The sequence below is a fragment of the Myotis nattereri genome (assembly GCF_964212035.1).
Source record: "Myotis nattereri genome assembly, chromosome: 11".
Lineage (NCBI taxonomy): Eukaryota > Metazoa > Chordata > Mammalia > Chiroptera > Vespertilionidae > Myotis > Myotis nattereri.
In genome coordinates, this window is record NC_138086.1 from 80098117 (window position 1) to 80124237 (window position 26121).

The following is a 26121-nucleotide window of genomic DNA, read 5'->3' on the forward strand; positions in this document are numbered from 1 at the left end:
AAATGATAGGGCAATTAGGGCCTTATTCCGCAAATCAGCGAGCCCGCCTTCCTTGTCTACATAAATAATGGGTGCTTGGTTTCTTCTCTAAGTGAGAAAGACGTAAAGCAGTAGGAAGAGAAGTACTGAGAATGCCCAAGGAAACAGATGTTTCGGCCGTGTTTTCAAGAGATCAGGACTAGGAGAAAAACAATGTGGCATAAAAAAAATCTGAGTATGTAAAATACTGAGTTGAATCCCTAGAGTCCTAGAAAACATTTGCAAAATGATTCCCATGGTAAAATAGACAAGCCTATCATTTCTAAAAGGAAAGAGAAACGTTTTGGGTAAAAGGAGCAGAATGTACACTAAAAACTTTGTCAAAAATACTTCGATAGAGTATCTTTATCAAGAAATGGCCAGTTGCCCAACTATTTCCTTTTTACCAAGAAAACCCTAGCTGTTGACAATGTTTTATTTTGAAACCAGAGCAGCCCACAGGGCCCCAGGAAGACTTTCCAAGTACAAAAATGTCCGCGACAAAGCACGCCACAGCTGATGACACCAGCCCCACACCCATCAGTGCCCCAGAGTCTATCCCACAACCACAACTACGCACACGCTCCTGTGGGACCGCTTCGTGGGAGCCGTGGCTCACTCTCCCCTTTCCACGGGTGGTAGAAGGTAGCGTGGTTCCTGGTTTTACAAGAAAAGCCAAGAAAAAGGGAAATCACACACAAGTGATTTGACAAACAGGATCTGATAAAACGTGAATCTTCCTCTTCTCCTTTCCCTTATGTGACTGTAGAAGCTCTGAAGCTGGGGTTGTTCGTGACCTCAGGAGGCGATGAGCCCACAGGGGCAATGGCGGGGGAGGCATGTGGGGGTGCTGCACACGTGACTGTGTGTGTGGCGGGGGAGGGGCATCCAGTCCAACACTTCTTTCTGAAGAGGGTTAAGAGCTTCCTGAAGGAGGTCATGGTCCACAGGTCGGCGCTCAACCACGGAGCCACGCCGGCCAGGCGGCCTGCTCTTCTTTAAAGTCCACCTGGCCGCGTCTCACCCACCAGCCACAGAAGGCCCGGCTGCAAGGAGCTGGGTGGGCAGCCTGAACGAGCCGACTTTCCACCCGTGGACGGGGAAGCTCCACTCCGGCCCGGAGGAAGCTGCCTGCTTCTGAGCGGCGGAGACGCCCACGCTGACCGCTGCCTTTCAGAGGCAGCAGAGCATCCGAGAAAGATGTCCCCAGGCACCCTCGGAGGGCACCCCTCGGAGCGTCTCACAACATCCATCACGGTGGCAGACGACTTCATAAGCTTCTCTCCTGGACATGTCAGCTCACACGCGGAGAGACACAGAATCCAGGAATCTCAGCGGGGAGGGCAACGTGCCAGGGGGAGGATGCCGGCCCTGAAGCAAGTCAGATGGCAGCCCTGGCTCAGGCACTGCCTGGCGGACATCAGTCCCTGGCAGGATGGGTCACGACGCAGTGGCCTTCCCGAAGCTGCTGCAGCCACACACAGCAAACAGGGGTCACATCCTATTCCCCAGCCGCTCAGCTCCTTGTCTGCCTGGCGTTATCGCATAAATAACAAAGCCACACATGAGACCCTGCTCTGAACATTATCATTGATAAAACAAGTGAAATTGAAGAAGACATCAGGGTATTAGAAATGAATAACAGAGTAGAGAAGGTGTATTTGATATTTCCACAATTTCTGCAATATGGCCTCCTGAATAAGCTAAATGAATTATGTCTGAAATCTACTGCTACTTTATTTAAGTACTAGAGGCCCGGTGCACAGATTTGTGCACATTGAAAAGAAATTAATTAGAAGGTGGCCGGCAGGGTGGGACTGAGCAAGATGGGCCAGACACACCCTGAAGCCAACCTCCCTTGGTCCCTCCCCAGCCAGCCGCACCTGGGGCTGCACCAGGGCTCGAAGGGTGTCTGAGGTGTGAGCGGGGTCCCTTCAGCAGGTTGGGTCCCTCGGCCTGGCCTGTGGCAATCGGGCCAAAATCGGCAGTCTGACATACCCCAAGGGGTCCCAGAGTGCAAGAGGGCACTCTGCAAAGTTGCTGTTGTTCAGCAGTTCCTGCATTGAGCGTCTGCCCCCTGGTGGTCAGTGTACGTCATATCTACTGGTCGGATGGTCAAATGGTTGGATAGTCACCGGGTTTCTTGTCCCCCCTTGTCCACACGGTTGGATAGTCACTTAGGTATGTGTGTGTGTGTATATATATATATATATATATATATATATATATATATATGTATATATATATATATATATACACACACACACACACACACACACACACACACACACTAGATTGGTAGTCTTCTTTCCTAGTAGAAAAAAGTTATTGTAAAAAGCACTTGAACTTATAAAATTTTAAGGAAAGCTAAAGATATCATTAAGTATGCCTTTCAGTTGGTCCAGGATTTTTTTTAAGTCTGGGTTAGGCCCTGGCCAGGTAGCTTAGTTGAATAGAGTGTCATCCTGCTATACCAAGGTTGAGGGTTTGATCTCAAGGCACATGCAAGAATCAACCAATGAATGCAGAGATAAGTGGAACAGCAAATCGCTGATTCTCTCCCTTCCTCTCTCTATAAAGTCAATTTTTAAAAATCTGGGTTTTTAACATATCTATAATTCTGAGAGTATCTGATGCTGCTAGCCTATGAAAGAGATAGTCATAGATAAAATTCTTGTACTTTGTACCAAAACTTCCTTAATGTACCAGGTATTCCAAATGCAAGCCAAAATCCTTATTCAAGCAAGCCAAGTAAAATTAATCACTCAGAAAAGTACTGGGATAAATATTTTAAACTATTTATTTAAGAAATAATAAGGTTTCCTTTCAGAGATGTAACCAAGCATTTTCCTGGTTACTGGTGCACAGACTAAAAGCTTTAGCAGCTCATGAATACTTTTATCATTTCCTCTTTTACTCCAGCAAGAAAACAAACAACAGACACTATTAAATTGAAATATACCAGGACCTTTTTTATCCTGAGGACAAAAGATCTCCATCTCAGTAATAGCTGTTACAGATGCAACGTTTCCATTCTCTATGGCCTGGATTTGTTAGCACTTTTGTTAGATAACAAAATCCAGATAAAGAGAGGAAGTGCAACTCTTGGTAGGACAACATACATCATTGAACCAATGCACTCCGAACCTTCTCAAGATCTCACTGGTCAACAGAACAGAAAACTGTGTCCTCACAGGCAAGCCATCTTTCTCCCTGGGTCTTGGGCTTCTCAAACATAATAAAGTACTTTACTTCTGAGTCTTGTTAATCTATAAACTCTTTGTTAGCAAAGATCATGATACGCTAACATCCATCCATAATAGGTGACCAAAAGAGCAACGTGCAGAATGCAGACCCCAAAGGTTCTTTGCAATCTGCTTAATCTTCATTTCTATAATTTCTCAAGTCTGATCTTCGGGTGAGCAGGTCCATTCAATGTAGTAAAACAAATAAGATGGTGAGAGGTCCATACAAACGTGGTGGTAGAATGAATGGAAGGCCCTAAGAGAAAGAAACGACTGGCCGCAGCTGAAGGTCAGCTGAAGAACCATCTGCCTTTGTGTTAAAGACATAAACTGGTGGAGAATCACAAAGACAAAAAAGATGAGAAGAGAAATCAGACCAGTTAAGTCTTAAAATTTATGTACTGATAAGTATGTCCTTCCAATTTTTTTAAAGAGTGTCCCATCAGACTTTGCCCAAACTCTATAAAAACTCTAGTTCTAACCTTTATAGAAAATCATAGATGTATAGTTTCTCTTTCAGAAGTAATTTTTGGTCCTTTTGTTTTTCAGTTAAAACCTTCATAGAATATCCTATATAATAAAAGGGTAATATGCAAATCAACCAAACAGTGGAAGGACTGGTCACTATGATGTGCACTGACCACCAGGGGGCAGACGCTCAATGCAGGAGCTTCCCCCGGTGGTCAGTGCACTCCCACCGGGGGAGCACCGCTCAGCCCCAAGTCGGGTTGACAGCTGGAAGCACAGCAGCCCGCCTTTGTGGCAGCGCTAAGGATATCCCACTGTGGCTCATGGGGAGCAGGCCTAAGCCATCAGTCGGACATCCCCTGAAGGTTCCCAGCCTGCAAAAGGGCACAGGCCAGGCTGAGGGACACCCCACCCCGAGTGCACAAATGTTGTGCACCAGGCCTCTAGTTTATATAATAAAAGCCTAAGCAACTGTTACAGCAGAACAACCGGTCACTATGATGCGCACTGACCACCAAGGGGCAGACACTCAACGCAGGAGCTTCCCCCTAGTGGTCAGTGTACTCCCACAGGGGGAGCGCCGCTCAGCCAGAAGCCGGGCTCATGGCTGGCGAGCGCAGCTGCCACAGCGGGAGCCTCTCCCAACTCTGCAGCAGCAGGTGCAGCGGGCCAGGAAGAGCGCAAGCGGCACGGCGCCTGACCCCAATTCAGGCTCCTACCTGGCCACCTGCCACTTGGTGCACTGCTACATCCCCCAAGGGGTCCCAGACTGTGAGGGGTATGTCCGATTGCTGGCGGGGATTGGGCCTAGGCCAGCAGTCGGGTATCCCCTGAGGGGTCCCAGACTGCGAGAGGACACAGGCTGGGCTGAGGGACACCCTTCCCCTCCCCCCCAGTGCACAAATTTCATGCAACGGGCCTCTAGTCTAATTATAATTTGAAATAAAATCAAAATTTTCCTAATTTTTATTTTAAAATGTTTATGCTCTTAGGGCAACAAAGGAATTAGTACTTAGAAGTTCACATTTGGACAGTCTATATTAAGATTCCAAAATACAGAGAAAAAGCTGACAGCCACATGTCTGTATCAAAATGACTTATAACAGTAAAATTCCAGAAATAACTAAAAATTATTAAAATAAGAATGATTACATAAATTGTGGCATACCCACTGGATCTTCTATTTGGAAGCCAGTCAAAATGATGGACATAAAACCCAAGTGGCCACATGCAATTGCTTTATTTAAAAAAAAAAAATAGATAATAAGCTGGAAAGAATCCATCCCCTATAAAAAGAACAGTTTTAATTAATCAAACAACATAAGAACACAAAAGCAAAATCACTCATCATGATATTTCATAAAGAAACTAGAAAAGCTAAACTAAAGATGCATTTTTAATAAAGAAAGATCTGAGCTATTTTCCAAATCTTTTCTTCTTACACTTATACATGTCACTGAATACTGGAAAAAAAAATTCTCATTGTGTAAAAATCCAAATAAAGTCACTCCAATTATTTAAAATCCTAACTATTATACTTAGGATCTTGTCACTGAATTAAACTAAAAGAATTTAACATTAAGTCACTGCACAAAGATACACTATTCTTTTTATAAAAATCAACCAAAATAGATCTTTAAAAAAATCCAGAGTAAGAACAAAGAACTGGGCCAGACTCAGTTTCCTTAGCAATGAAAGTATAAAACTAAGAGTCTGGAAAGATGCATTAAAAAAAACATTTTAATTTTAATTGTGCCACTTATCAAAGATTTTTTTTAATCAGCATGTCTTTATTATTTCTTCTTACCACCTAGTCTAAAGCAACCATTATCACATCACACTGTTTTAATTACCTAGCACTTACTTTTAGCTGATATATTTCTATTTTACTTGTTTTTTTATTGTGTCTCTGGCCACTGGAAGTGGACTCCTAGGGTAAAGGAGTGTTTTCTCCCTTATTCCCCCAGAGCTGCTGCACAGGTGTGTGGGTCTTACGTAAGTGAAGCGCACATCACTGCAGTTACACAAGGCCCCACCTGCTCCACCGAGCGAGGCAGCCACCTGATTCATCGTCATGCATGTCAGAGAGATGCTGGCCATCTTCGCACTATGGTGCTGCAACCCGTCTGCATGCATGTGCTGGGCTCTGCACATGGTGTGTGAGTTTTTCATCACAGGAAGGCGCAAACCGCAGAGAATGGTCCCTTCTGGGGAGCCACTGGCAGACGGTGCACCACAGATCGGCACTGCCCGCCCTCTACTCCCCGTCTCATAAACACACACACACATCTGGAGCACTTTTCACCAGGAAGTGATGGGTAAAAACTTGTTCAGGTTTTTGCCTTTTCAAAGTGGGTTTCAATCACTGAAAGTAGCTTTAGAGAGTGAGATTCGAGAACTTCATCATTTGCAGTTGGCTGGCTTTCTAGACCTTCTGAAGACTCGCTTTGACCCCTGTAATGATCCACTGCTCCCAATAAAAACTTCCATCAATGCCACGACAGTGGACAAAATCACCCTGAAACCAGCGGTCAGAGTAAGGATGGCTCCCAGGTGCATCGCTCGCCTTCAGGAGCAGCCATGCTTGGAGCAGGCCCCGGTGCTGGCTGCGCTCTGCGTGTGTAGCCAGCTCTGCTGATGGCCAATGGCCAACGGCCAACGAAATGAACCGGTGGGAATAGGCAAGGACTGGGTGCAGCTTCCAAAGCACCACACACCGCACCACAACACAGCCTCCTTAGACGATACGATACGCCAGGAGGATAAGCGCCCTAACACTCCATCTCCCCCTGTGGTTGGCTGCTGCTGGCCGGCGAGGCCTGTGAATTGAGAAGCCAGACTGAGCTGGCTGGACCTGGTCATAATGATCATTTAACACTAGAGCAGACAAAAGGCTCTACATGGAGAGAACGTCAAAGTGGAACCCAGGCCTCACACAACCATCCGAAACGTCCCAGTTTCACATCCCTTTGAAATTAGAGGATTTTTTTCACCCTGTGACATAGCTCATCGTTCTGAGACAGGAACATGTTGCGCACCAGAAAAAAACAGCTGCTCCAGTGAGGGCTCTCCCCCAGGTGAGAAAATGCCCTACCTTCTCTCCTCCTTCCTGCCAATTCATTCCCCCACTCTCCTAGAAGGAAGATGAAAAAAATGGCACAGACACAGGTAAACACTTATATACATACATTAGTTTAAGCCGCTTTAGCCTTCAGAGGAGCAAAACCATTGGAGGGCCTGGTGAGTAATAAAGAAGCAGAAGTGTGAAGACGGAGATGACGAAAACTGTGAAGCACAGTGGAGAGTGGGCATTCAAGCGCGCTCTCCGAGACACTGAGCACCTGCAGGTGCAGTTTAGAGCTCAAATGAGATGATTCTTTTTGTGGAGGGCCGAAGGGGTAGAGGCTGGAAAACAGGAGTAACTGAAGAGAGGGGAAGAATAAGGGAACAAAGTAGGAAAGAAAGGAGAGAGGAGACCAGGCAAACTGATTTAGTATTAAAGGGAGAAAATCAAGCCCTGGCCGGTATGGCTCAGTTGGTTGGGCATCATCCCAGGCACCAAAAGGTTGTGGTTTGATCCCCAGTCCAAGCATGTGCCTGGGTTGCCAGCTCCTGCCTCAGCAGGAGGTTTGCAGGAGGCAACCCAATGGAAGTTTGACTCTCACATTGATGTTTTTCTCTCTCTCCCTCTCCCTTCCCCTCTCTCTAAAAATCAATAAAAATATTTTTTAAAAAGAAAGTCTACCAAACAGACCAGTACATGAAGGATTTAATAAAGCATAATCAGTGATTGACATATCAGATCATATTTTAAAATGCCTGAATGCAGCTTAGTCTATAAAGAAGCCCTACATGTTCTATCACTAGTAGCATAAGAAATCAATAAGCACTTTAGTTAAAGGAAGGTTTAAACAGAAGATAAGAGGAAATATAAAACTAACGGCATTTTTCCATGCAGACTGCAAACAATCTAGTCACTAAGGAGCTGTGCGACTGAGGGAGGGAGAGGCCACTCCGAGGTCTTACTCTACTACGTGGCACATGGGGTAGTTTCGGCGCATCTCTTTTTAGCAACATTTATCTATTAATCAAGATGCAGGCTTATGGTCTAATTCTGAGCCTTATTGCATGGTTCTCATCAGCAATAATTTTGTATAATCTACCATGAATATAAATATATTCTATATAATAAAAGGCTAATATGCAAATTGACAGAACAGTGGACCGACCAGTCACTATGACGCACACTGACCACCAGGGGCAGATGCTCAATGCAGGAGTGGTCAGTGTGCTCCCACAGGGGGAGCTCTGCTCAGCCAGAAGCCAGGCTCAGGGCTGGCGAGCACAGGGGCAGTGGCGGGAGCCTCTCCTGCCTCCGCGGCAGCACTAAGGATGTCTGACTGCTGGCTATCTGGCAGTCAGACATCCCCTGAGGGCTCCCAGACTGCAAAAGGGTGCAGGCCGGGCTGAGGGACCCCACCTCCCCGAGTGCATGAATTTCATGCACTGGGCCTCTAGTATGTGTATACACACACACACACCAGCTTTAGTAAGGCAATTTAGGATGCATTTTACATAGTTGAAATTGAAAACCAGGAGCTAACTATTTATTTTAACGAGCTGTCAAGATATGTACAGTTTTGCCAAAGTAACATTCTTTATACTGGTTTTCTGAAAAGAAGATAAAACTTAGAATTCCCTCAACAAACCAGAGGTACATAAAACTGTCATAAAATTCCTATGCAACATGAGACTCAGATGCTGCCCAAATCCTCCAAAAGTAAGAGTTATTTCCACAAAATTATCCCTGGTTTTGAACTCAGATAATTTGTTGCCCATTTCCCTATAACATATATTATTTTCTATTGGTGAATAAAAAAGGATAAAATTACAGCACAGGTTTTTATTATTAAATTTTATTGCAATCTTGAAAAATACCCTACTGTTGAATTCCTGTTTCTCTGCCACTAATCTCTCGAGGTAGGGTGGAGGTGGGAGTGGGCCCCCACCCCAGGTCTCTGGAGTTCTAAGGGAAGAGAAAGGAATCTGAACAGCAGATGGCTACCACTCATCCATTCAAAGCCAGGATATGACTCTGCTTACTACAACAAGAAGCCACCCTTTCTTCCTCCCATCTCTTCTGTAGCACTTACACAATACTACGTAATTCACACATTTACTGCACTGCATATCTGTCCCTTCCTGTTAAAAAGAAGGTCAGCTTGACAAGGACAGAGATCTGCACGGTTTTGATCACTGACCCATCCTAAGGACCTAGAATAGTGCGTGGCCCATAGTAAGTGCTCAAAAACATAGTGAATGAATGAACTCCTACTGTGCCTGGCCAGCAGAGTTTAAGAGCCATCTATTTTTAAATGCACCTGAATTTCAAATACGGGGAAATGTGCATCTTACGAACCATAAAATACCCTAGTTATAAATGCAGAAAACCAAAACATGTAATAAGTGGCAAACAGCTTACCATCAGAAACCCTATCACGAGGTGGCCATCATTTGCTGAGATATTTGCAGCTGGGATAATCCATCTAGACTGCTAGGACTGTATGGATCTCAAAACCAAGAGCCAAGATCTCAGTGAAACCAAATAATCCTTCCGAGGTAAAAATGAAAGGCGGGGGTCCAAGATGGAACCAAGGTTACTCAATCTCTTGTTGACCAAAAGAGTATTTTTTTATCTTTATTGTTGAAAGTATTACATATGTCCCCTTTTCTTCCCACTGCCCCAATCTAGCCCCTCCCCGCCCCCTGCCCAGGCCTTCACTACCCTATTGTCTGTGTCCACAGGTTATGCACATACGCATTCAAGTTTGTTGGTTGATCTCATCCCACCCAGCCAGCCTTCCCTCTGAGGTTCCTCAGTCTGTTCCATGGTTCTGTGCCTCTCGATCTATTTTGTTCATCAGTTTATTTTGTTCATTAGGTTCCACAGATGAGCGAGATCCTGTGATACTTGTCTTGCTCTGAGTGGCTGTTTGGTGTCTAACAGAAAGCAAGGAAGATGTGATAGCACAGAGGGCTGGCTTATAGCAATAAATAAAAAAGAACCATCCCCACCCTCCCTCCTAAGGAAATCATCTTCCTCCTCCTCTCGGATGCACTGCTGACACGCTTTTTCCATTTCCAATCCAGTCTCAACAGCTTGTGAAACGGCTGGCAGTATAATAACCATCTCAGCCCATAGATCATCAGGCTTTTCGCTTCAAGGATAGTTTCTCCAGCCAGATGTTCTCTCCCTGAAGACACAGGAAACAAGGTTCTGTCCTGAAGACTCGGGCACCTTTGTCCGTGTTAAAAACCTAATCCTCTAAACCAGTGGTTCTCAACCTGTGGGTTGCGAACAATGAAAATACATCCTGCATGTCAGATATTTACATTGATTCATAACAGTAGCAAAATTATAGTTATGAAGTAGCAACGAAAATAATTTTATGGTTGGGGGTCACCACAGCATGAGGAACTGTATTAAAAGGTCGTGGCATTACAGGTTTCCTCTACATTTTATTTCTCAACTAGAGGCCCGGTACACAAAAATTTGTGCACTCGGGGGGGGGGGGGTCCCTCAGCCTGGCCTGTGCCCTCTCGCAGTCTGGGACCCCTTGGGGGATGACCACCTGCTGGCTTAGGCCCGCTCCCCGGGAGATTGGGCCTAAGCTTGCAGTCAGACATCCCTCTGGCAGCCCGGGAGCCCTCGGGGGATGTCCACTTGCCAGCAGGGAACAGGCCTAAGCTGCAGTCGGACATCCTTAGCGCTGCTGAGGAGGCGGGAGAGGCTCCCACCACCACCACTGTACTGGCAGCCGTCAGCCTGGCTTGTGGCTGAGCAGAGCTCCCCCTGTGGGAGCGCACTGACCACCAGGGAGCAGCTCCTGCATTGAGCATCTGGCCCCTGGTGATCAGTGTGTGTCATAGTGACCAGTCATTCCCAGTCACTCTGCTGTTAGGGTCAATTTGCATATTACCCTTTTATTATATAGGATAGAGGCCTGGTGCATGGGTGGGGGCTGGCTGGTTTGCCCTGAAGGGTGTCCTGGATCAGGGTGGGGGTCCCGCTGGGGTGCCTGGCCAGTCTGGGTGAGGGGCTGAGGGCCATTTTCAGGGTGGTCAAGCCACCCCGGCGACAGAAGCTCCCAGCCTCTTTTTTTTTTTTTTTTAATTCTGGGATTTATTTATCTTCTATAATTGAAACTTTGTAGACTGGAGTGGAGCTCAGAGCCGGCCAGGGCAGGTGGGAGGGAAGCTTGGCTTTCCTCCATCACCAGGGGCAACCCAAGGCTCCAGCTCTGGGGCCACCCGCTGAAAGCAGGTATCTGAGGTTTATTTATCTTCTATAATTGAAACTCTGTTGCTTTAAGTGGAGCTCAGAGCCGGCAGCGGCAGGCGGGAAGCTTGGCTTCCTCCATCATTGGGGCAACCAAGCCTCCTGCTTGCTCCAGCACCGTGGCTGCTGGCTGCCATCTTGGTTGGGTTAATTTGCATATAGTCGCTCTGACTGGCTGGTGGGCGTGGCTTAAGGCGTGGCGAAGGTTCGGTCAATTTGCATGTTTGTCTTTTATTAGTGTAGATGTTTGGGCTTTCATAATACGGTAAACAAGTTTTAATGTTCTCTTTGTCACTGGGGTCTGCAGGATTGCCTAGAATACTAGTCAATACAGGTTGATGAACTTGACCTTGAATTTTCTCCCAACAGCCTTGATTCTCATAATTAACCTCTGAAGTTAAGTACAACCACCCATTGTTCCCATTCCATACCTGACGAAACTTAAGCGTGGAGAGTTTAGGACTTTGCCCAAAGTCACACAGTTCAGAAGTGGCATTGTCAAAATTGAATCCCTGGCCCTGTGACTCTGGGTCCAACACATTTCTTGCAATCACAGACTTAATGTCCCATGCCCGGGAGCTTGCCTTCCCTTTCTCTTCCCTCACATGACAAATGGTACTTGTCCCCAAAAGCTGGCTTGCTCAGTTACTGCGACCACGGCCACAATAAGTTAATCATTATTAATGTGGTAATTCCCTACCTAGTTACACTTGCATTTTAGCACTAATATTGTAAAATTAGAGAGGGCAGAGACTCCTGGAAATGCACAACACTGACAGCTAGCCAGCTTCCAGGGCGACCAGAATACTTAGTTCTCCTGGGCCTCAAATTCTGCATGTGCAAAAGCGAGCTGAAGTGTAGATGAACCGAGGTCTTTTCCTGCTTAAAAACCTGCTATTCTAAATCCTTACCGATGATACCAATCAGATCTCTTGCTAAATTTTACTTCTTAATATTTAGTATTTGGTGTGTGTGTGTGTGTGTGTTGAAAGAAAAAGAGGAAATTATAGAAACCTAGCTTTTCCAGACCACAGTGGGAGAGAATGCAAAGGCAGAAACAGAAATTTAACTCTATCCGGCCGCACGGCCTGATGAAGAAGGGTGTGTGTGCATTAACATTGTGGAGGCGCGGAGGCTGATGAGAACCACACCGACGTAACTGCCACAGCAGCCTGCCAGGTGCACAGGAGGCTGTTCTGTTTGACCAGCCTGAAACACACTTGTTTTTTGTAGACAGCAAAGCTACACTTTTCTCATTACAGATGCCCTAGTTCTTCCCACAAACTTACTGTAAAGTCTCCAGATGCCACTAATTTGTCCCTTACTGCAAATCTATAAAATTCTGTGACGTATGGAAAATGCTCAGCACTCCTTTAGACGCTTCAAGAAACAGCATAGACATCACTGAGTTTCTAAATCGAGCCATGCTACCCAGGTATTTTTGTCTAAAAGATATAAGACTTAAATTTCCCACATTTTTCTTTTACAGCTTTCAGGCCACTTAACTGTTTCAATCTCCAAGATATCCATTATCTTTTCAGTAAGTGATAAATAAAATGTGGATTTTTTTACTATTTGTTTGGCATAAAGCTTTGTGGAAGCAAATTTTCCTTGTGTATTTTCTTTGCATGAATAAATGTCTATTAAAATGTAAATTATTTCCACTTAATCTTTCAAATTAAAAGTCATTTCAAAATAATAATAAAGAAAATTTATCAGTTTTTATCGTTATTATAATTACCATCAATAATATCCATGAGATACTTCCTATTTTAACAAATGAGGAACCTATGACGGCACTATGCTGTTACAAATAAAGAAAACCTACCTTAAGGAACCAATAAAATTATTTCTCCATTCTCTTCTCCTTTGCCTCTCTGCTGTATTTCCTCCAAAAAAAATTTTTCCCCCTTGAGTCAGTATGGTGGTTGCCAAAGGAAAGGGGGGGCGGGGAGGTAGTGCTTGATTCTATGCACTTTTTAAATTATTTTTTATTACTGAACATATCAACGTAAGCTTTTGCTTGTGTTACCTTAAGCTCTGCACAGGCCTTCCTCTAACAGAGCATCCCATCGGGTGAACATTCCACAATTTCTGTTCTGCCCAAGTGCTGGGCAGCTGCTTTCATTTTTTGTTTTGTTTTGTTTTTTCACCATTACAAGTAATTCTATAAGAAACATGTCAGGCATAACATTTTTCCAGTCTTTAAGATTCTTTACCTTCCTCAGAGTTAAACTACGATGTATCAAAAACAATAATCAAAATCAAAAGGCAATGAGATGCCTGGAATGTGTGACAAAATAATAAAGTATAGGGAGTTAGACGGGGGTTGCAGATGAAAAGAGAGTGTATGTTTATATGTTCAAACAAAACTAAAATGCAGACTGCAGCTCGGAAAATAATGTATACGCGTACTCGTCCTCGCACAGATGAAAGTTCCTTAAGGCTCTTGGTGCACACTGCCCAATCGCTTCCCGAAAGAGCGCTAATTCTTTCTGCTCCCGCGTTCAGCTTTAGGGTTTATAGTGGAGGCTTTGTTTTTCAAGCCCCTTTGCTTTGAAGTCTTTGTTTATATGTTGACTTTGGCGCATCCCTAACCTACGGCAAATGTTTTCTGTTGAGATGTTCCTGAGTTCTCACTTTATTCTGGACACTTGCAATTGCTCCTATGACGCTATGTTGTTCCACAGGCAAACATGTTCCCCTCAGAGCAAGAACTGGAAAACAATGCTCTGCCCACAGGGGCAGGATCGGATCGCTGTTTGCAAAGAGATGCTCAGCACAATGATAGTGTTTAGCAAAGACTGGAAGTGGCATTGCCTCGCCACCTCAGGGTTGCACAACATGCCCTCAGACTGCGTACTGATATGCAAGCAGGTGCAGTTGTCATTACGCTGTTGAAATTTTTATTTATTTTATTTTATTCTATTTTTTGTTAATCCTCACCTGAGGATATTTTCCCATTGATATTTAGAGAGAGTGTAAGGGAGAGGGAGAGAGAGAGAGAAACATCGATGTGAGCGAGACACATTGATTGGTTGCCTCCTGCACCAGGCACCAGGGCCCGGGAACCTGCAACAGAAGTATATGCCCTTGACCAGAATCGAACCTAGGACCCTTCAGTTGACAGGCCCACACTCTATCCGCTGAGCCAAGCCAGGCAGAGCCACTGTTGAATTCTTAAAAGTGGGCTACAGAAATGCTTATATGACATAATCCCTTTGTGCATATTTCATATACACATATGCACACAAAACACAGAAATAATCTTGCAAGTGTATGTCCCAAGAAAAACAGATAGTGTCTTCTTGGGGGGTTGATATTACAAGTGATTTTTTATAAACATCTTTATCTTTATTTATATGCTTTCATTTTAACGATAAACATTGTAAGTGTATCATTTTTTTTAAAATTTATCAACTAAAGTAACTCTCAAAATCATCAATATTTGAGCAATTGATTTTGTACACATGTCAATTTCCAGCCCAATGATATCAAGTCTCCCACTGTGATACACTGACTTCACAATCACTAAACAACTTGCTAGACAACATGACCATCGCTCACATCACACTACTCTGCTTCTAAAGTTTCAAAATAGGGTTTCACACGCTCGCCTGGCGAAGCCGTGCGGGAGAGGCTGCACACCCACTCCTGCCTCCTCCACTCACTAGACCGGGAGCTGAGCCCTCTACACACCAACAAACGGGCACAAACATGATGGTACACACGCCATAGGCTGCTACGCAGATATACATCAAGCTGCGGACATCCACTTTACAACTGGGTTACTTATTCTACATAAAAGTGCTGAGCACGATACCGGCCACAGGAAGCGCTCTAAGAGCGTTCGCCGCTGTTAGGAAGTTTCCTCTGACGTTTTCCCCTGGCCTGCGCGTTAAGCCCGTCTGGCCTCAATCCTTCTATGTGGCCCGGCTGCCCAAGCCAGTGGCTGCGAGGAACCTAAACAGCAGCCAGCTGTGTGACTCCTGCTCCCTAAGCGACCGAGCGCTGAGAGGCCAGCCGGACCCGGGTGCCCGCTCCGCCTGGGTCCCTGACCCCGTTGGGCAGAACATGTCAAATCCTCGGGAGTTTTATTTCCTTACGACTCATTGTTGATGGCTTTGCTGTCAGGCAAGATCCTGGCTCCCATCAATCCCCTCCTCGGTGCTCCTGATCCGCGGGAGCCCTGCACGCCAGGCGCTGCCCTCACCGCTCCGCTCCGGCGTCTAAAGGCTCCCACCCGCCCTCCGTCAGCCAGAGAAACAGCCCTTGGCGGTGCCTGCATCCCACAAGGCCCGAGTCCGCTTTCGCTTCACTGCAGGGGAAAGAGTGGTGGAGCCCAGATGTGGCTGGAAAAGGCCAGGAAAACCATGAGATTTGGCACCTTTTTAGGAAAAGGCAAGAAGCTGGGAAGAAGACCTGGGAAAAGAAACCCTCCTTAATCATTGCAAGCCATAGGCCTTCTTTTCAAGGTAAAAAGAAACAACTTTATTTTAAAAATTTGCTTACTTGGCTTACCAGCACATGTCAGCTACAATAGCTATAATGAACAAGAAGCGATTATTGTCACTACACTCACACGCCCCCACACACACGCACCATACACACACACACCACACACGTGCATGCACACACTCATACACACTCATTCACACATACACAGGTGCTGGGACGTGTCTGTGGCTGATGAGGAAGGGGATGGTGCTGACGCAACAGTCGCCCAACTTGGTCAGTGCTTTGAGCTCAGGAAACATTTCTCTCTGAGGAGGTACGGGAAGGCTGTTTTCTAGATAATTGTTTATTTCCATTGACGAGAAGCCTCGAGGACCCATATTAGGAAAGGCTACTTGTTGCAAACCTGGCGACAGGCAGACCCTCACTCAGAGGTCACACTGACATTCACTGAGGGCGCCACACACGTAGGTCTCACCTGATGAAAAGCTGTGTATGTGGTGTGTGTGTGTGTGTGGTGTGTGGTGTGTGTGGTGTGTGTGGTGTATGTGGTGTGTGTGGTGTGTGTGTGGTATGTGTGGTGTGTGTGGTATGTGTGTGTTGTAGTGTGTGTATATGTATGGTATGGTGTGTGTGGTGTGTGTGTGTGGTGTGGTGTATGTATATATGTGTGGTGTGTAGTGTGTGTGGTGTGTGTGTATGTGGTGTATGTGGTATGTGTGGTGTGTGTGGTGTGGTGTGTGTGAATATGTGTGGCATGTGGCGTGTGGTGTGTGTGTGTTGTAGTGTGTGTATATGTATGGTATGGTGTGTGTGTGTGTGTGGTGTGGTGTATGTATATATGTGTGGTGTGTAGTGTGTGGTGTGTGTGTATGTGGTGTGTGTGGTGTGGTGTGTGTGTATATGTGTGTCATGTGGCGTGTGGTGTGTGGTGTGTGTATGTGTGGTGTGTGTGTGTATGTGTGGTGTGTGTCGTGTGGTGTATTTTGTAGAAAAAGCAAATAGTGTTTTCTGACATGAATTAAATGTATATTATGAACATTAATCAAACCAATGTCAATCTTTTCAAATGAAGCAGTCCCTAAAATATGTGAACATATAAAGACAAGTTTAGAAAGCACTTTTGCTCACAAAACTTGATACTTTAAATGGTATCTTTAAAATATATTTTTATTGATCTCAGAGAGAAATGGAGAGGGGGAGAGAGAGAAACATCAATGATGAGAGAGAATCATCCATCAGCTACCTCCCACATGCCCCACACTGGGGATCAAGCCCGCAACCTGGGCTTGTGCCTTAACCAGGAATTGAACCATGACCTCCCAGTTCATAGGTCAACACTCAACCACTGAGCCACGCTGACCGGGCTAAATGGTACCGTTTAGAGTATTACATCATGCTAAAGAATGTTGAAAGCAACACTATTTAATTATTTGTTGTTAAATATAACGCCCTTAACTAAGCATCCTTCACTATAAGTAGCTCCTGCTAGCAACAAGCATTGCGAAGGGAAATCTGTTATTTGTACAAGACAGATATAGCACCTAATTAACTCATTAAGAATACAGTTCAACCAAAGTAGCTAGCTTATCACATCAACATCAATTGGAATGTACTGTGCTTGAAATTAATTTATATAATAAATATCATCGCTTTACTGTTTACACAGAAGAGCAGTCTCATATTTCCTGCCCCTCAGCAGTCTATGATAAGCCAGGGTAATTTTATGAGCCCTGCAACCCTGAACTTCAAGGAGCCATTTTCCCCCCAATCACCTGTTCAGATCCACTTGCTTAAAGACAGTCAGCAAGTTTCTAAAGGAAAAAAACAATGACAACTGTCTGCGGACAGTGACCTCCCCTCGGCCTGCTCCGAGGGGAGGTGCGTGTTGCAGCAAGCGCTCAAGGACACGGGGAGCTTCCAATCCCCATGCGGGGGGGGGAGACTGCCATCCAGAACACACTCAAGTGTATTCGTCCCGTGAGTCAGGCACCAGGTCCACTGCGTGGACCTTCACATGAATCCTGGCCCAACAGGCTCCCTGAGCCACACTTACACAATACCTGTTTCCACAGGCACCAGCCGGAGGTGAGTGTGAACAAGTCGATGCCGGTTTTGCTTTCGCCGAACAGTTATAAATAGCGCCCACCGAGAATCAGGCCTCCCAATTCAAGAATCAGAAACGCAAAATGGAGGCCTGCACCCAGCGGGGGGATTGGACTGTTGTTCACATAAATGACAAGAAGGGCTCCATCAACTGCTCCCCAGTGCACCAACTGGCACGGCAGGCAATCACACTAGCCATTTCTACAAGGGACTGCAGCCAGAAGAAGTAAGGCAGGTTCTGTCGCAGGCTTCTCGGCGAGAATTCCCTTTAAAACAAACGAACAGGAAAGTCTCAGCTCTCCGGCCGCCAGGCATGTGCTGGGCGGGTATGATATCCGTGTGGATCACGCTCAGGCTGGCATTCCTTCTCTTCCCAGGACAGGAGTGCAATGCCTGTTCCTGACCAGTTGTCCTACTTTCACAGGGAAACAGCGCCACCTTTTGGTCCCAAGCAAAAGCCTCCAGCCTGCCAGCCTCTGAAACCTCCTTTTTCCAGTTAAATCACTGAGAGGCCACTGGATTTCACATCACAATGATCCTAGGAATATCCTGTCCCTACACAAATGCATAAAACATGAGCATCAGAGGTTGCCTCCAAGATGCAAAATTTCTAAATAATTCAAACTAATTCCAAACATATACACTCTAAGTCTTCAATATAATAACTTCCAATCAACACTTCATTAAACGCATTTTACCAAATCCAAGTAGGTCAAGCAGTGGATACATTTTAAATGTAAAAGAAAACCCCTTTTATATGGCATTGTTACATTTCAAAATTGATTTTTTAAAACGCATCACATTTTAAATGTACCTATTAATTTAATAGTTGGCGATATGGTATTAGCGGCAGATTCCCAGTTCAAGGAGGCTGCCATTTACGAACACATACAGTACGTTTCTGGGCTACTTACACCAATGACACAATGTCACCGCGCTGGACTTCAAAGTTCCTCACTTTCCAGTGGTTCAGAAGCACCACGTCGGACGACTGGCTCCCTCCAGGATTCAACGAGGGCTGCGAAACAGGGAGAGAGACACATCCGTCATGCAAGTTTCTCCATCTCCATGGCTCCTGCACGTCTTAGCTCTGTGCAGCGCAATAAAACATCTCTAACTCAGTCGCTTTCAGCAAAGTGCTGCTCTAACACAACTGCGAATGATGAGTTTCCAGAAGGCTCATCGGGATTCGTCACGGGGGAACCAGGAGAAAAATACCTTCCCGACGGTGACTGGAAAGGGAAAATGTGGGTGTTCAAATGTCTCCTAACTCCAGGAAAGAGGCGTGGAAAGCCTTGGGGAGGCCTGAGGAGGCAGGAGGAAGAAGCGAGTCACCCTCCCAAGAGAAGACTCGGGGAGGAGCGAAGCCCACGTGGTGGCGGCAGTGTGGCCCCTGGAAAAGAGTGGTCGCAAATGGGCCCGGAGGCCCCAGAACAAGGGGCGGGAGCAGAAGACACAGACACGCCAGCTGAGCTTTCCCACCAGGGGCTCCTCCGGGCCCTTAGACGTCATGAGGGGGAGCATCCATTCCTGTGGGGGAAGGGGCCAAGCCTCAGCCGAGGCTCTCCCTTCGCCAGTGGTGGCAGCGGGAGAGGAGGACACAACCAGAGCACCAGGATGGATGCCAGGAAGACAGTGGGCACCAGACCACGGCCAGCCGCCGGACAGATTGCCCGTCTCTGTCCTTAAAGATTCCTGGAATCAGCTGTCGAGTTTCTACAAAGCAGATGTGGGCACCACTAGAAATCCGGGGGGGGTGGGGTATCATGACCTTGTTTTTTACTCCCTGGGTTTTCCATGTCCACACCTACCAGTTATCCTGGGACAGCTCAGGCATACCCAGGGTTTCTACAACTCCCTTACGGGCGACACCTAAACATCTCCATCTTCAGTTTGTAATCCCTGCTAATCGTTTCACTTGACTGTGAAATAAAATTCAATGCGATCGAGTAAAATTTTCCCGCTTGGCCAGTGTGGCTCAGTGGTTGAGCGTCAACCTAGGAACCAGGAGGTCACAGTTCAATTTCCCTGGGTTGCAGGCTCAATCCCTAGTAGGGGGTGTGCAGGAGGCGGCCAATCAATGATTCTCATCTTTGATGTTTCGCTCTCTCCCTTTCTCTCTGAAATCAATAAAAATATATTTTAAAAATAAAATTTTCAATTTCCTACCAAAAAATAAAAGTTTTCTTCCTTATTTTTTCACATTCTATTTACCATCTTCCCAGTCAACCAGCTTAAAATCATGGTTATTTTTACTTCATAGCTAACCAGTCACAAAGCTAAAGGGTTGTTTTTTACGCATAACTTCTTTCACAAAACAATAATGACCTCTACTACCTATACACCGATATTTCCTGTTCTCTGTGTTTTTAAAATTCTGTCTATAAGCAACTGTATTAATTTCACATCCACTATATTGATTTTATAACCTAATAAGTTGCAGTCCAGAGTGCTAAACTCATGGTTTTAGATGACGCTTCTTCAACCATTGTCCTATGAAGGTTGCTTTCTTGCCCCAGAATTTTCTACCTTTAGTTCGTTCATCTCTGTCTTTTGAATTCTTTTCCTAGAAATTCTCATCAATATTCTCAATTGCAAATACTACCCATATCCCAATGGCTCATCAGTCAGCACCTGGAAGACATGTTGAATTTTTATAAAGGAAACAGCAGAGTTGTCTCTTGCCCTTCCTCTCCTCCACAAGGTGAACTGGACCCCCTCCCCCCCCCCCCCGCCACCCGTGCCCCCTAGCAAGGCTGGTGAAGGCCAATGACAGTCCTGAAATCCTGCTCATGGGAGTCTGCCTACACATGACTCCTTCACTCAGCGCGGGCAGAAATCACGTCATACCCATCTCCGTGTGCCCGGGAGAGTGGCTGGGAAACAGTCCTGATAAACTGTAAAGTCTGGAGAGGAAAGGTCCTTGAAAAGCACCTTAAATAAGATGGTCTGTCAGCAGTGTACCTTATCCAAACAACATATACGTCCCTTTCCATGAAAACACATCCAGGATACGTCTAGTCAGAAATCTTTGGTTTTGCATCAAGCTGGGCCATTTAAGGGCTGGGAATGAAGTCGAGCAGGGCTTTCTTACTATCCGTGATGAAATAAAATGAATCACAACAGAATGTCTTCTTTACTGTTCACTTATGAATAGGAACAAGTGAATACGACTAACACGTATCATGAAGAAAGCGTTCTTGAACTGGAAAACTAGCCTACAGCACCATAAACCTACAGTTCTCTGCACGTCAATTACACAATTCAAAAAGAAAAAGCTCTTCATTTCCTGAGTTTCCTCAGCCAACTTTTGAGAAGAAAATGTGCTAACTTCAAAATGAAAAACTTACAGCAGGATTAAGAAGACAGCATTTGGATGGTGCCATTTTAGAAAAATGAGTAAACCATGTTATTACTCAGAAATTGTACATCTCGCTTCCTCGTGTGGGAATGGCAGTTTATGCTTCAAACAGAGCAAGCAATCTTCTCAAACCAAAGGCGTCATAAACAAGCATCTAAATCGCCGCGCGTACACTTCGGGGACCGACGCAAGCAGGGCCCTGACTCTCCGGGTGTGCTGTCAACACTCCTTCCTGGTCCCAGAGGCGACATCAAAATTACAACCGCTACATAAGGAAGTTTGGGAGTTACAAGGCTCAGGGAGTGTTGAACCTCGGAGTTTCTACCTGTATTTCAAAATGCAAGGCTGAGTTGACTGTTCCTGCTCGGGGTCACAGTGGTTCCCAGGAGTGATTGGAAAAAGACAAAATCACAGGAATTACCAACAAAGAACAACCCAGGCTGAGAGGCTCTGCCCTCTTTTCTCCATGTTTTCGTCCTCGAAATCTACTCCTCTGTTTCCACCGTGCCGCGCTCAGGGCAGAAACCTAACTCGGTTGTGTTACGGCCAAAGGTGATCCTGATGGGGGGGGGGGGGGGCAAGGATTAAGGAAAGACAGACAAGAGAATGACAGCTGGGTCTCGGTGGGACGCTGCTCCCTGATGAGGAGACAGCGCCAGTGCCCACAAGCCGTGTCTTTATTTTATAGCAGATGCCACGAGGCAAAGTAAGGGCGAGATCACGTTGTTTACAGTATTCTCGTGAGTTTCAACCCTACTCAACTACATGTACCAGAACTCCATCACAAGGCACGTGGGGCCATGTGTTCGGACCATAGGTCCAAGCTTACAACCACAGCCGTTGGCTATAATTGTGCTGGGAGGGCCCTGCCCTCCAGCTGGGACTTGCACATGGCAATGAGAGGACCCTGTTCTTTCATTAGTCTGAGGCTTGAACCTGGCCAAGACACTGTAGCCGCGCCCCACACGGTTGAGCATCAGCCTATGAACCAGGAGGTCAGGGTTCAATTCCCAGTAGAGGCACATGCTCAGGTTGCAGGCTCCATCCCCAGTGGGGGGCTTGCAGGAGGCAGCTGATCAATGATTCTCTCTCATCGTTGATGTTCCTTTTTTTTTCATGTTTCTATCTTTCTATCCCTCTCTCTTCCTCTCTGAAATCAATAAAAATATATTCTAATCTTACATAATAAAAGGCTAATATGGAAATTGACCAAACAGCAGAACTACCGGTTGCTATGATGCACACTGACCACCAGGGGGCAGACATTCAACACAGGAGCTACCCCCTGGTGGTCAGTGCGCTCCCACAGGGGGAGCACCGCTCAGCCAGAAGCCAGGCTCACAGCTGGAGAGCACAGCGGTGGTGGTGGCAGCGCTAAGGATATGCGACTGATGGTTTAGGCTCCCATGCAGGGAGCAGGCCTAAGCTGTCAGTCAGACATCCCCTGAGGGCTCCCGGACTGCGAGAGGGCACAGGCTGGGCTAAGGGACACCCCCTCCCCCCAAGTGCACAAATGTCAAGCACCAGGACTCTAGTAAATAAATAAATAAAACTTTTAAAAATCTAACTTTTGATCTTCAGTTGATGAGAAAATGATTTTCATTTTCTTCCTTTTGGGGGGAAAAATTTAAGTTATATAAAAAGAAAGTGACTGTATGCTTTGCTCTGACCTAGTATTATATTGTTCACTCTAAGAAAGTCAGAAGATTTCAACAGATATTAATAAGTTATGCTAAAGCTAGAAATAGATATGAAGTCTGCTTCTGAAACAGTGCAAACAAAAGCTGGGCTCCATGCTATCTCCAATCAGAGATTTTGCTGAAGGCTTATTCCTCGTACAAGCAAACATTATTGTTGGGGTACCCTAAATTCTCAGCTGTGTCTAAGTTGAAATCATTGGACAGTCTGGGGGGAATTTATGCCTTGGTTTAGAAAAATGAAACTCCCCTAGAGAATTAAACAGAGACATAATAGATGTTTTACCTTGTAAGATTTAGCCCAGCCATCAATCAGTAAGTGATATTATTCCACTAGTTTTGACTATCTATAAATTTCATATTAATCATTTCTCTTATTACATTTTTTTTAAATATACTTTATTGATTTTTTACAGAGAGGAAGGGAGAGAGATAGTTAGAAACATCGATGAGAGAGAAACATCGATCAGCTGCCTCCTGCACATCTCCCACTGGGGATGTGCCCGCAACCCAGGTACATGCCCTTGACCGAATTGAACCCGGGACCCTTCAGTCCGCAAGCCGATGCTCTGTCCACTGAGCCAAACCGGTTTCGGCTCTCTTATTACTTTTTTAATTAAAAAGTTCATAGCCACCCTAGCCGGTTTTGCTCAGTGGATAGAGCGTCGGCCTGCGGACTAAAGGGTCCCAGGTTCAATTCCAGTCAAGGGCACATGCCTGGTTGCAGACTGGATCCCCAGTGAGGGGCGTGGAGGAGGCAGCTGATCAATGATTCTCTCATCATTGATGTTTCTCTCTCTTTCCCTTTCCCTTCCTCTCTCTGAAATCAATATATATTTAAAGTTCACAGCCTACAGTTTGCTACACATAGTCTACCGGCGCAAGCTGGTTTGAACCTCACTTCTTTGGGAGCAATTCTTCCAACTGTTTCACATACAGAGAGCACCCCCCGCCCTGCCTAGATACAATCCAAGATGTTTCACTTAAATTGTGTGCTTTTCAAGGAGCTGGTTGCCAAGGGCTGCCGTGAGGAGCCGAGAGGAGCCCTCAGCCTCCTTCTGAAGAGCCGTTATCTTAGCGAAATGCTTGCAGTGGCCGGGAGGGGTGGGGGTGGGCGCTCTTAGTTACAGTAAGAGGAGAAACTGAAACAGTGCTATTTGTTTCAAACTTCCCGCCTGCAGCAACTGGCCTGAGGCATGAAGTAGTTTTAAAAAGCGTATCCTCTGATTATAGAAACATTCTCATTATCAGACGCCAGGCTTCTGAAGGCTTGCGGAGAGAATGGTCTAGAACGCCATCTCCCTTCGCTCGCTGTTCTCGGGCTCCGCTGTTGGCATGGCCTCTGTCTGCGCGTAGCTCTGAGCTGGGAACACTGCTTATCGCCCTGACCCCTTAACCCTCGAGCCTTTACAATGACCACCCATCTAATTCAAAAATCATTCAACCTGCGAGGTGATTAAAACCTAGTCACGCACACATTACACTGGAGTGCTGGGAGGAGAAATTCAAACCACAGAGCACTGTGGGAAATTTATGCTTATTAAGTCTCAGGTACATCTGGCTCTTCAAGAATAAGTGTGGAATAATGGGCTCCTCACACCTGCTCCAGCTCCCAGGGCTCCCCACGGAGCACCTGGCCTTGTCACCAAGTTCCCATTAGGAGCGCATCCTCCCAGAGTCACTCCAGGCTCTGTCCTGGCCGGGTCACCCCCACCGACCAGACAGCCCGCAGCCTCCATCTGCCCACCTGGGGAGACTGGGGCAGGTCCCACCTGAGCTGGAACAGATACAGATTCTTCACGCGTCCAGCTTAGAGGGCAGCAGAGAACAAGGATCCCTTCACCAAGGCAGCCTTGAAGCTGTAAAAACTCATTCCTACTCTCACCTATTCATCCCTTCGCCCTTGAAAGTCCCCTCAATTCCAACTGCTACGGCACTGCACTTCCCACGGGGACTCTTCACCCCTGAAAACCCACGTGGGGATCTAATCACATTTCTCCAGAGGTTTAAGAGCTTTTCTTAGGAAATACGCTTTATTCAGGTGGTGAAGACCTGGGAAGGGGGTGGGTAGAGCTGGGTAGAGGGGAATTAGAGGGGTAAGAGGAGACATCTGTAATGCTATCAGCAATTAAAAATACACAGAAAGGAAAACTGGAGGGAGCAGAATTTGAGGCCAAACGCTGGCTCTAACAGGTCACACCCAGCATGTCCCATCTCCTATACCTTACGGCTTTATGAGACGAACTATAGAAATGATCCCTGAAAGTATAGTCTTACCTTACGGCTTTAGATCTGTGTTAATACTTTCCTTTATTACAGCTTTATTATGTATTTTTAATAAATAATGACTTTAACATAGTCACAGTACAATCATCAGACTCAACAAAGTTAACAAGAATTCACAATAAAGCCCCTGTTCCCTCTTTTAAAAAATAAACTTTATTCAAATCTCATCCCCTTAGTTACAGACTTACGGTTTTCTTCCTCCTTTTGACATTTCTGCATGAAATTTTATTCACATAAAAGTAAGTTAATTTTATAGATACTAAATTTCTTAATTTTTCTTTGAAAAGCAAGCCTTTCAAGCTATGTTAATAAAGATTTTCAATGGACATTTACCCTATTAATTTAAATTGAAAGTACAGTGAGTTGCTGATTTTTCATCCTCCTCATCTTTAATTGTATTTCCTGTGTACTGTGGAGTTTTACGGCCACTCTCATGTATTGCTGTACAAATAAAAATCCGTATAAACTATTTAAAAGATAATTTGCCTAAATGTATCTAAAGCCTTTAAAATGGGCTCTCCTTAGAGCTGGAAATGTCCTATTTAGAAAGTTATCCTAAGGAAATAATAAAAAATATGTGCAAAGATGTCCATCATATAACATTTATAATAGGCAAATGGTTGAGCCAACCTAAATAGCAATAATAAGAAACAGATTAAATTAGCAATGGTTAAACCATGTGATCTATGGGTAGTAAAAGCCATTCTAAAGAACAAAATAAACTGATGAACAAAATAGACCCAGAGACATAGAAGCCTGGAACAGACTGTCCAACCTCAGAGGGAAGGCGGGGGTGGGTGGGTGGGTGGCTGAGAAGAAATTGACCAAACACCTTGTATGCATATATGCATACCCCATGGACACAGGCAGGAGGGTGGGGAGGGCCTGGGCAGGGGAGACTGGAGAGGAGGGTCAATGAGGGAAGGAGGAGGACATATGTACTACTTTCAACAATAAAGATTAAAAAAAGCAAAACATTTTTTCAGGAGAAAACCACATTGAAGAAAATATTTAAGGGTAAGTGGATATGTTTCTCAAAATAAATTAGGTTAAAAATGTGATCAATGAAAACATAATTGCTGTGATCCAGTTTGGAGAAGGAAGAGGCTAAAGGAGGGAAGAATATTGTGCAGAAAAGGATGAGAA

The 26121-nt window shown here is 45.5% G+C and overlaps 1 protein-coding gene across 1 annotated transcript in view; it reads right to left on the bottom strand.

Annotated features, from left to right (window-relative positions):
* Nucleotides 1-26121, bottom strand: part of IMMP2L (inner mitochondrial membrane peptidase subunit 2) — a 486662-nt gene that overhangs the window by 413004 nt on the left and 47537 nt on the right. Inside the window, exon 4 of the mRNA XM_081102273.1 lies at nucleotides 18546-18649. Within this exon, the coding sequence (XP_080958399.1) occupies nucleotides 18546-18649 (104 nt within the window). The remainder of the gene's footprint in view (nucleotides 1-18545; nucleotides 18650-26121) is intronic.